At 45.2% G+C, this 12,684-nt stretch overlaps 1 protein-coding gene across 1 annotated transcript; it reads right to left on the bottom strand.

The window, feature by feature from the left end:
- Window positions 1-3,947: 3,947 nt before the first annotated feature.
- Window positions 3,948-7,496, bottom strand: SODALDRAFT_329440 (DNA mismatch repair protein MutL). Its single transcript, XM_028610938.1, has 3 exons — window positions 7,330-7,496; window positions 7,183-7,279; window positions 3,948-7,048 (listed from the first exon to the last, which is right to left on the bottom strand). Exons 1-3 carry the CDS (start codon window positions 7,360-7,362, stop codon window positions 4,113-4,115), a joined length of 3,066 nt encoding a protein of 1,021 aa, XP_028462634.1. The 5' UTR covers window positions 7,363-7,496; the 3' UTR covers window positions 3,948-4,112.
- Between the last annotated feature and the right edge of the window lie 5,188 nt (window positions 7,497-12,684).

The following is a 12,684-nucleotide window of genomic DNA, read 5'->3' on the forward strand; positions in this document are numbered from 1 at the left end:
CCCCTCCCTACCGCCCCTAGGCCCTTAGGCGCGGAATTCCCCCCGGGGTAGGACGTCCGCTAAGATATTACCGTAGCGGACGTGTAGGGGCGCCTTAAGAAGATAAAACCCTAGGCGGTACTAAGTCCTAACGGACTCTTAGCAGGGCTCCTAAAAGTATATAGACCCCCCCTATACTAAAGACTTAGTATTATCTTTATAGCATGCCTTACAATAAGCCATTACCCGAAAAGGTACCGCTACGCTACTATAGTAGTACTTAAGAAGGCCCGCCGTTAGCCGATTACGGGATAGTAAAAGGCTAATAACCAATATCACTCCTTAGTATAATAGGTAAGGTCCTTAAGGGGATACTAGCCGACCGGATTATAACCGTAGTAGAGGAGTATCGGCTCCTCCTAGAGGGATAGATAGGTAACCGGGTAGGGTAAAGTATAAAGACGGTAGTATAGAGAGTCACGGAGGCCGTAAGGGTAAGCTAGGCCTATAGCGGTACCGCTTCGATACTCTAAGTAGATATTAAAGGCGCTTTTAATACTATCCCCTATTCTCGCCTCCTTAAGGTACTTAAAAGGAAAGGCTTCCCCCAGTAGCTTATTACCCTAATTAGCAGCTTTCTTTAAGACTATATAGCCTAGCTATTACTTAATAGCGAAACGGCCCCCCACGGTACCTTTACAGGGGTATACTATAAGGCTCCCTAATCTCCCCTATCCTCTTTATCCTCTATATCTCTACTTTATACGAAGAACTAAAAAGGGTTCCTAAAACGACAGTAGTAGGTTTTACCGATAACACGAACATTATCGCCTTTAGTAGGACGGAGGTATAAACGCGATAACGCCTCGCCGCTATATAGCGGATATACCTAAGCTAAGAGATAGCGAGTAGACTATAGTTTAAACTAGCTAAATATATCTATATCCCTTTCACGAAGTTATGTTAACCCTTACCTACCCCGCTCCCCCTTAGTATTATTTTAGTACTAGTAGCGGAGGCGATAAAGTTCCTAGGTATTTAGCTTAATAGGGAGCTCGAGTTCCCATAAAATACTAAAAAGGTAAAAAGCCGCTTAGCTACCTAAATATACGCTCTTTTAAGGCTTAGCGCGGTAGCGTAGGGGTATAGCTTTATAGATATAAAAAGACTATACCTCGTAGTAACACGACTAGTAATCGTCTACTACGCCTCGACTATCTATAAGATAGGGGCCGGCCCCCGGTAAGGCCCCGTAGCGGCACTTATAACGGTATAGAACTAGTACCTCCAATTAATAGCCGGAGCCTATAAAGCTACGCCGGTTAGGGTCCTCGAAAAAAAGACCTTTATCTCCCCCCTTAACCTATGCCTCTTCAGCCTTAGTGCCCGGAAAGTCCGCCGGATATAAGAGGAGGGAACCGAAGATAAGATATTAGCCGGAGCACACGCCGCGGTAAAAGCCTTAGCGGTACCGAATCGGTATTATAGGACTTATACGGCCCTCGCGTGGATAGCCTAACTTAACGCCCTAATAACCTAGACTAAAAACACGGCCCCGAGGAAAGCCCTTATAAGGGACTAGGGTTAAACCTAGGCAGAGGCATAAAGGCCCTATACCTATACCGTAGCAGTATTAAGCCGCCCCCTAATATAACGCTCCCTTTAGAAATATAGAGGACTCCTAAAGCTATAAAGCGCCGTACTTACCTAAATTAGATTAGAAAAGCTAGGCCTATAAGCTTTCTTAGTAAAAGCGAGGGTGCCGGGATTTCTAATAACACGGTGCTCTTACGGCGATAAGAGGGCAGAAATAGCGGAGCACGTAATACTTTAATACTAGGATATAACCGAGGAAAAGCGTAAAGAGCTCTTCGGTGCCGTGGGGAGACTACTTATAACTAAAAGGGATTTATATAATATACTAGACTATAACACGGAAGCCGGGGTAGTTATAAGGTAGTTCCTATAACGGAAAAGGCTTAAGCACTTCCGCCTTACCCTTAAAGTTATAAAGGCCTATAAAGATACCCGTAATACTAAAAAGGGACTATACCGGGGATAAGGCGGTATAACGACTAATTAATTATTAGGATAAGGGCCTTAGAAGCTAGGACCCCGGTAGTATCGACGTAGTACTATTACGGTACTAATTAGCTCTTATTATTATTACCTCCTTTAGAGGCACTAACACCGCTTTCGATATACTTAAGACCCTATTAGGCTAGTTAGATAATACCGCTAGAGAGCCGTAACGGGACTAAGGGGGAGCTACTTATATAGTATTCCAGGATTAGATCTATCTTACCCTCTAAACGCCTTATCTAATAAGATAACTCCTATACCTTTACCGATACGGTGCCGCCGCGACCGCGACCGGAAGGTAATACCCGGTTTAGGGCCCGGCTAAAAGACCGGGACACCGTCCCTAGGCGCTCTTTAGCCTATAACTTATTAGCGTGGAACCGTTATAGCACTAAAGGGGGATACTTATAGTAGCGATACCCGTGTTACTAATAGCCTTTACCGCTATATATACCTAATAGATATCTATAAGGCGTTACTACTACTTCTTAGTAGCGGAGAGAACTTATCGAACTATTAGCTATATCTACCCCGACGTATATATAATACTACTATAGTACTAAGGTAACTTATATCCTTATATAGATAGCGACTATTAGTATACTAATAATAGGCCGCGCTTATTCCCGTGGTATTAGCGTAAGCTTTTATATTATCGGGGTAAATACCTAAACGCTTACTATAACGAATATAACTACCCTATATTAGCACTATAATACTACTCCGATACTACTAAAGGCTATATATAGTATAATATAAACTATACCGTGCTTATAGCGGTAGTTATTATTATTAGTATTAGTATTATTAGGAGACGATATCTACGACTATTAGTATACTACTACTAAAGTACCACTACGCTATAAAAAGAACTTATATTACGCTACCACTTTAGATTACTTATTTATATATATAAATCGCTACTATACTACCTAGTTAACCCTATACTATTACACTACTATAACGCTACCTATAAAATACCTATAGTTAAAATATAGTAGGAATATAATAAGAAAACTAAAGGGGTTTACTAATTAGTATAGGCCGTAACGATATACTTATAAGACCGTAAGCGGGAATAGATTAAGGAAAACCTATACGAAACTCGTTAGCGTTATAGGAGGAAGAGGGAGGATTAAGGTATAAAGGCCTCGAGGGATATTAACTATCTAATTCTTATAATAGGGTAAGGCCCTATTCCCCCTACCTACCGCCGGATATAGCAGGAACCTACTTAGGGGAGGTAGGAGGCGCCTACCTCCCTTACTCTTTTTATTAACTAAATAAAAGGAATAAAGGCATAATCCCCGAGGGATATAGGGAGACTAAGGAGGGAGAGCCGTAGTTACCGTATAACGGAAGCGCGGTAGCGCCCCCTTAGCCCCCGTTCTACCGATAGAGATTAGCCTAGGCTAACCCACCTAACTACTAGCCTACTATACTTCCCGTTAGCCACCGGCCTAAAGGTAAAATCCCGATATATAACAGGGACGAACCGGGGCTATATTAGCCCCGTAGCGGCACCTCTCTACCTAAGGAAGTGTATAAAGATTTTCCCCGGGTTTTACCTAGGTTTTCCCCTCTATAGCCACCCGAGAAGGACCGTATAGCCTAGAAAGGCTCCTATAGACAGATTAGTTAGGATAGCGGAGTAAGATTAATAATAATAATAATAATAACTATACCTTTATTTTTAGATAGCCCGTATTTTATAAGTATTTTTAGTATATACTACTTATAGGATCTTAGTCTTATTAATTTATTATAGAATTTTCTACTCTATTAAGATTTACTAAGAAATTATTAGATATCACTAACAGAAACTTCTAGCTCTAATTTCAGCTTATAGCTTTAGTATATAGAAAAAATAAAGTTATATATATAATACCCGTATACCGATCTACGTAATAGATTAATTTTATGCGGTTACCTTTTATAGTTAGTGAAATAACAGGGGTATAAAATCCCCTTTTTTGGTGTGGTTTAGGGGGCCGTTTCTAGGGGGGGGCCGGATTGGTGTGGTCCGACTTAGCACTAAGTGCTGATTTTTGTTATTCGTCTATACAGGAGTACCGGGCCCAGTTCATTACACTTCCATTTCGGTCCCTAGCCCAGGAGTCTTCATTCCAGTTCTTCCCATCCCAGGCGCTGAGACGGGAGAGGTGCCGCATCGTCGGCCGGCCATGGGGACAATTCCATGGTTTATCCAACTCTCCCATGTGACGCACCAGTTTTGTCATTTGGCGGTATGTCAAGGCTGTCCCCACCATGATGCTGCTCCGGCAAGCTCGCATAGCAAACATCTTACGCACTTTGGACGGCCGAGGTGCCGAGCGAGAGTCCGGATATCGAGTGTCGCTTAGCAGAGATACTAGCTCTTCTAGATCTGCAATGGTGAAGGTCGTCTCGCGGCTCAGTGGCAAGGCGATAAGCTCGCACCGCGACCCAACTGGCTGAGAGCCCGACTCGTCGAAGCGCACCTTAAAGCCATTGGCTTCCAGGGCTGGCAGGTTTTCTCGGACGATCTCCTCCTCCAAAGCGGTAAGCTCAAGGCGCCTGGGATGGACCAGGTTCTGTGGCTGGACGGTCGTAGACAACTGCAGGCGTTCGAAGTTATACTTTTCATCAGAAGCATGCTGGTCAATGATGAACAGATTGCCATCTCCAGCTTCTGGTTGTCTGGGTCTGGAACCGTGTCTGACGGCAAGTATGAATCCGAGATTGAATTGACCGACAACAGACATGCGAGCAAAATCCGTCTTTGTAATGATCAAAGAGAGAGTTTCCTCGGCATCGTCTGCTTCGAATCCACCCCTGGTGACCGTAGATCCGTGGCATTTGAAGATACGACGTGCATGAGAATCACGGGCCTTGATCTGGGCGAGAATAGAGTTTTCCTCGGTGTTCATCGACTGAACAAGTTGCAAAGTGGCTCCTCTGCGTTTAGCAGATAGCGTGAAGCCAGAATAGTGTGCTAGTTTCGAGGGAGGTGCTTCCGCGATTTTTTTATTATAGGCTCTCCGGCCAGAACAGGCCCCAGATTGGGTGTAAGACTGGATTCCACGGTCATTACTCGGTCTGTCGTATTTCGAAATATGGTCGGTAGTCACTAAATCTCTGTCATCTACATGTGGCATTGAACTCCCATCTAGCACCCGGCCGGGCGCAGCAGCCTGTTCATTACCGTCACTGTTCTCTTTGTTGTCAATAGGCTCTCGGTGCGCCAATACATCAGTCGCTGAGCTTCCCGTGTATTGCCTAGTTGGTGGCTGTTCGCCATCGGCCGAGTGACTATCTGGACTGTTTCTCGATCTCTTCGTCTGTCCCGTTCTTCCCAGCATTGAATTCGTATTCAGCGCTTGGTTTCTGGTGGTGATAGTGGCCTTCTCAAAAGCCGCAACGGGCCCGGGGTCGATATCGGTCAGCTTGTTACCTGTAATGGCGGGCTGCGAGCTGATGGACATGGAACTGGTGGTGCATGGTGTGCTGATACGAGGCTCCTCTTCCTCGTTCCCCGATACAGTTTCAGTTGGAGTACCTGAAATTTCCGCATCTGAACTCTCGTTACAATCAGCCCTAGCCTGGATGTCTAGCAAACCCAATGGCATCCCAACTGCCACGTTGGCTCGAGATGGTGGTTTAATTTCTTGTCCCTGGGAGGTGGAGGGATTAACCGCTGAGAGTGTGGCTGTCGTCCGCACAGAGGGACTAGCTGGCCTCAAAATCCCATCGTTTCTGAGCCAACTGGGTGGGGTAACCTGGTTGCTCGACATGGAAGTCGATGTCCACTGGCTCGCAATACCCCGATATTGCGCACCAGGAGGATCGGCGGGCTTGGCAGAAGGGGGCCCAAGGCCATGGTTCAAATCACTGTCATCGTCTCTGTGGTCGGAGCGCAGGGCATCACGCTCTAGGGGTGACAAGTCCACTTCGCTGGGCCGAAGTGAGAAAGCATCTCCTCGCGTTCCAGCTGGCGAAGCATGTCGTGTCCTTGACATGGGCTTCGAAGGGACAGTTTGGGACGTGGGAATGAAATAGTCATTTGACTCAAACAGAGACGCGAGAGCATCCCTGAGCCTCTCTAACATTCGAGCTTGATCATGAAGGAGAATTGTGCGCTTGTCCGGGCTCACGTTGACGTCGTATAAGTGGGTATCTAGTTCGATATTGGCCAAGATGAAGGGTGACTGAGAGGCATTGTACAGCCTATAGACCTCATTGAATACTCTTGAGAACTGGGGTAATAGACACGGCCTTCCGTTGACGTAAAACATCTGACGGTCGGGTGTCTGGCGGCCCTCGCCATGAGCTGGGCGGCTGACAAATCCCCGAACTCGAACTGTGGTGGATTTTTGCTCAGCGACATGCTGGCCAGACCTCGGACCTGGTCCGGAGGTGGAATCGAGTTCGAGGTCCACGTCCAAGGCAATAAGGACAGCCATGGCTTTGGCGCCAAAGACGTTTATTATGTTCTCTCGCGTCGTTTTATTTCCCTTTGTAGAGAAGAGGAGGACTCGCTTGCCTTTACTGGGCTGCTGCGAGACGGTGAAGTTGAGGTTGGTCTGTATGCAGGCATACTGATTGAGGAGGACAAGAACCTTGCCCCACTCACGCTTGATGTTGCGCTCGAGTTCCCGGCGACGCACGGGGAGGTTGTAGAACAGATCGTTGACGAAGACCGTGGTCCCTTTCTGGGCAGCGACAACAGATGCTCCCACAAGTTTCCCGGACGACTCAAATTCTAGCCTAGTTCCTTTAGGTGCATCCGCAGCGAGGCACGTGACGACAGAGAAGCGAGATAGGGCGCAAAGTGACGATAGAGCCTCGCCACGGAATCCAAATGTACGAAGAGTCGAGATATCCGAGAATGTCGCCAACTTGGACGTGTGGTGCTTCAGAGCAAGAGTCTCATAATTTTCTGGTGATATACCAGATCCGTTGTCGTGGACCTCAACGGCGTCCAATCCTTGGTTTCTAAATCGTACGTCTAGTGCGTAGAGTGCGTGACGGTGGTAAATCCTGTCAGTATACACCTATTCCCCCACGGTCTGCTACTTCGAATCCGGTAGGGAAGAGGTTGTCGTTGTCAAACCCCTGGAGATGAAAATATCATAAACGCACCTATATTCGCGGCGCCGGCATCAAGACTATTTTCTACAAGTTCCTTCACCACGCTGCAGAGATCAACAATGACCTGCCCTGATTGAATTCGATGCACCTTGGCTTATCAGCACAGAAAGTTTTGGGCGCATACGTCGTGGGCCTTACCGTCGCGGGCTCAATGGCCTTAATAGTAATCATGGTGAAAATAACTGACTGACGAAGCAACGGGGCTTAAGGGTTGACAGTGAGATGAGCAGGGCCCCTGTCGTTCATGACCACCTATGTGGCATGAGCCACACCCTAGGGTATGTCAGACACAGCGTAACTTGAGCCGTCAAAATAGGGTGAAAATCAAGAGTGCATATATTCGGATTACGGTAACCTGTCAGATGCCCACCTTATCGAGGTGTGACAAACCATATTGTGTTAGACGTGTGGAGTACCTCGTTCCTATATATCCACACTTATTTCCCCTAGTTTTTCCCTATAGTTAGATATCCCCGTAAAGACCTACGAACTTCACTTAGATAAATACATATTATAATTCCGTACCTTTATTTATATTCTAATAGTTATAAGCCCGGCGCTCTAGTAAAACGACTCTATTCCGATTTATCTAATAGCTTTAAGACAGATATCCTATCCTTGTTAAAGCCTTAAGCCCATTCCGGCTAAAGCTATTCTGCTAGTAATGTCCGCCTGCTTTTATTTCATTTAATTGTTTTATCGCTTCTATTATACTAATATATTAAGTGTTTAGTTTAGTTAATCGACCTATCCGTTTATTCTATTCTAATACGTTTATTAATATAATAATAACTTCTATAGTAGCTTTATTTATTATTATTATTAATATTACTCTAGTATCTTATCTAATCTAGTCTATAAGAGCCTATTTAGGCTATATAGTCCTTCTCGGATAGCTAAAAAGGTGAAAACCTCTATACTTATCCTTAGGTAGAGTAATACTATTACAGGGCCGATATAGCCCCGGTTTATCTCTTTTGCATATCTGGATTATACCTCTAGTCTAATAGCTAATAGGAAGGGTAGCTGCCTATAGTTCGAGTTAGCCTAGGCTAATACTAGCAAGGGAGTACAGGGCCGCGGGGGTACTATAGTATCTCTAGTATACGGCGGCCGCGGTACTCTATACTCGGTCTTCTTATATCCCCGGGGATTATTCCTATTATCCTTTCAATTTAATTAATAAAGAGAATAGTCAAGGCAAAGCTCTCCTACCCCCCTAAGGGGTAGGGACCTATTATATTCGGTAGTAGATAAGTAGGGTAAGGCTCCACCTATAATCCTAAAATATTAGATACTTAATAAATAATAAAGTCTTCTTCCTTTTTCTATTTTCCTTTCTATAACGATATAAAGCTTACTATAGGTTTTCCGTATATCGTGTTTCTATTAACAGTCCTTACCTTCGAATACACGCCTATTAACCACGGGCGCGTAACTAGAGTAAAATCGATAAAACTATTAAGACGGCGATTATAACTACCGTCTCCCTCCCGGGATACTATCGTAGCGGCACCGTAATACCGGCGCTACGGTATAGCTAGAAGAGACGTAGGACAGTGGCCCGATCTTATCTATATAGAATTCGTAACAGACCTACTTTTCGTAATATAAGCGTTCTCCCCCTCGCCTATAACGGGATATAGCGCGGAACTGATAGGAGACCGAAAGGGGACTACCACGCCCCCCGGAACCGAGAGTAACTAAGATTAAGACAGAAATTTAGGCCCTACTAGCTAATAGGAATATAATTAAGTAGGTTATAAAGCTAGTAAAGGAACTAATTATAATACGCACTACTCGTAAAAACGCCGGCGCGATACCGTTAGTATACTTATACGCTACTATCCGATATATTATATAAGAGGAACTCCGGAAAGGAGCGAGTAGCACGAAAAAGACTTAGGCTAATATTATAGCCCGGGCTCCCGTGGCGGTACCGCTATAAGACCCCGCCCCCCCTAAAGTAATCCTAGCTAGGTATTACCGGGAATTAATTATCCGCTAAGGAACCCTCCCTAAAGACTAGCCCCTTAAAGATAGGACCCTAAAAGAGATTATCTAAGCTATAAACGCTATAACTATCTAATACGATACTATAACGGTATAGAAGCTACTAAGCAGGGATATCTACTTTACCTTTACTAAAGGGGTATAATAATAGGCTACCTATAAGGAATAATAGATTAAGAAGGCCTTTAGTAAAGGAGCTACCCTAGCTATACGCACTTACCCTATACTAGCTAAGGCTATCCCTAGGAGGTCCTTAACGCCTTATTCGAAGAAGACCTGCTAGTATCCCTATAAGATATAAACCCTAAGGTAAAAATTATCTGAGTATAATAGCAGGTACCCCGCCGCGGTATAAGTAAGGTAGCGCTCCTCCTTATCGAATCGGCTTCGCCGGAAAGGGTAGCAAGCCTTATCCGGAATACCCTCCTTTTTAAGGGGGGTAGCTATATCTATAAACTATATAACCCCGACCTTAGCCCCTTAAGATACTATACGTGCCTATACCTCGGCTACCGGGCGAACGGCTACCCTATAGCAGAGAGGGTATACCATTATTATACTAAGCCTAAATTAGCGTACCCTTAGGGCCTAGGATACTATAAAGCTACGGTGCCGGGACGCCCCCGCCATTATACCGCCTATACCAGAGACTATAATACCTTTCATGATTTATACTAATTACTCAAGAAAATGGCCGAGAAGACCCGCGAAGCGTATAAGTACTAAGCTAGGGACTTTAATATTACCTGTTAGACCGAAGCGGTACTCCCGCGGTAGCTATAGATCTTCCCCCCGATTATTATCGCCTAAGACTAGGATTACCCCCTCCGTAGAGGTAGGGGTCGGCCCCCGAAAAGGACTAAGGGATAGGAGGGCTCCCCGATACTAGGCCTAATAAGCGCCTATATAGTCCCCCGCGGGCCCGATAAGGCACCGTAGTGAGAACCCTAGAGCTAGACCCCGGCTAGACCGGGTACGTTATCTTAAGCCCCCCTCTCTTTAATTAATAGAAATCTATATCCTTTCGTGGAATATAGGGAGGAGTTAGGCGCGGCGGGAGCTACCGCTCTAGTACCGCGCCGAGTATAACGTAATAGTAATTCAGGAACCCGGCCTTAACTATTTCACGAAAAGCCCCGTATACCCCTTCTAAGGAGTATACCGGCTAATCTAGGGAGGAGGCTATACCCTCCTATGTATCTATAAAAGACACCCGTTATATACGTGGATATAGCGGGCCTACTGCGATATATACGCGGTTATATTTAGGACCGGAGACGATACCCATATAATCTAGTTAATCTACTTAGAGAACTACTAATAAGCTAGGATCCCTTAGAATACGCCCCTATAAGATATATTCGACACGGTACCACTATAGGACTAATACGTCCTTATAGGAGACTTTAACCTATACTACCCCCTATAGTTATAGCCACCGCGGTACTACCCCCGAGCTGATACCCTGCTTACCCTTACGACCCGGTAGAACCTTAACATAGTTACCCCCCCCGGAATAACTATATAGTATTACCCGGGCCGGCGTACTAGTATTATCGACCTTATATAGGTAACGTAAAGGCTCCGCTACGACTTTAGCGGCCCGGATAAGACCATTATCAGGTCTAACTACTACTTATAGACGGCCTGAATCCTTATAGAGACGGATACTACGCCGACTACCGTAACGACACTACCGCGGGACCTAGCCGGGCCCTACTAGGTCTAGAAAGACTTCGATCCCTTATAGGTCCCCTAGCTCGCCACCACGCGGCTATAGCAGACTAGCCCCCTTATATTACTAGAAGATATAGACTTAGTACTAGATAACCTAATAGTAGATCTTATAACTATAGCCGATAAGGCCACGCCACGCCGCTATAGGGGCACCCCTAAACGCCTATCTAACCCTTAGTAAAACGCGGAGCTAACCGCCCTTACCTAGGAAGTAAGGCGCCTTTACTGTAGATATATATCCAGGAAGTCCCGGGACTAATAGGATAAGTTCTAGAAAGCGGAGAGGCGCCGAGATAAGGCCGTGGCGGTAATAAAGCGGATATACTAGCGGCACCTACTTTACTTAACCGGGAGGGATAATAGCCTTCTCTAATAGCTATAGAAATAGGCATAAACTAAAGGGGGCGTATTACCGGACCCCCTATTAATACCACTACTATACTAAGATAATAGCGATTACCCGGTAACTATACACGCAGAAAAGGCTAAAGTCCTAAACCGGAAGTTCTTTCCCCCCCCCCCCCTTACCGCCCCTAGGCCCTTAGGCGCGGAATTCCCCCTAGGGTAGGACGTCCGCTAAGATATTACCGTAGCGGATATACAGGGGCGCCTTAAGAAGATAAAACCCTAAGCGGTACTAGACCTCGACGGACTCCTAGTAAGGCTCCTAAAAGTATATAGACCCCCCATATACTAAAGACTTAGTACTATCTTTATAGCGTGCCTTAAAGCGAGCTACTACCCGAAAAGGTACCGCTACGCTATTATAGTAATCCTTAAAAAGGAAGGCCGGCCGCCGGCCGACTACGGGATAACGAAGGGCTAATAACCGATATTACTCCTTAGTATAATAGGTAAGGTCCTTAAAAGGATACTAGCTAATCGGATCGCGACCGTAATAAAGGAGTATCGGCTCCTCCTAAAAGGATAGATAAGTAACCGGGTAAGGCGAAGTATAAAGACGGTAGTATAAAGAGTCACGGAGGCCGTAAAGGTGAGCTAGGCCTATAATAGCACCGCTTCGATACTTTAATAAGATACTAAAGGCGCCTTTAATACTATCCCCTATTCTTACTTTATTAAGACGCTTAAAAGGAAAGGCTACCCCTAGTAGCTTATTACCCTAATTAGTAGCTTCCTCTAGGACTATATAGCCTAGCTACTACTTAATAGCGAAATAGCCCCCCCGCGGTACCTCCGCGGGGGTATACCGTAAAGCTCCCCGATCTCCTTTATCCTCTTTATCCTTTATATCTTTACTCTATATAAGGAGCTAAAAAGGGTCTTTAAAACGATAGTAATAGGTTTTACCGATAATACGAATATTATCGCCTTTAGTAGGATAAAGGTATAGACGCGGTAACGCCTTGCCGCCGTGTAGCGGATATACTTAGAATAAGAGATAGCGAGTAGATTATAGTTCGAATTAGCTAAGTGTGTTTATATCCCCTTCACGAAATCACGCTAACCCTTACCTACCCCGCTCCCTTTTAGTACTACTTTAGTACCGGTAACGGAGGCGATAAAGTTCCTGGGTATTTAGCTTAATAGGAAGCTCGACTTCCGATAAAATACTAAAAAGGTAAAAAGCCGCCTAACTACCTAAATATACGCCCTCTTAAGGCTTAGCGCGGTAGCGTAGGGATATAGCTTCGCGGATGTTGGAAGACTATACCTCGTAGTAATACGACTAATAATTACCTATTACGCCTTAACCGTCTATAAGATAGGGGCTAGCCCCTA

The sequence above is a fragment of the Sodiomyces alkalinus genome (assembly GCF_003711515.1).
Source record: "Sodiomyces alkalinus F11 unplaced genomic scaffold SODALscaffold_13, whole genome shotgun sequence".
Lineage (NCBI taxonomy): Eukaryota > Fungi > Ascomycota > Sordariomycetes > Glomerellales > Plectosphaerellaceae > Sodiomyces > Sodiomyces alkalinus.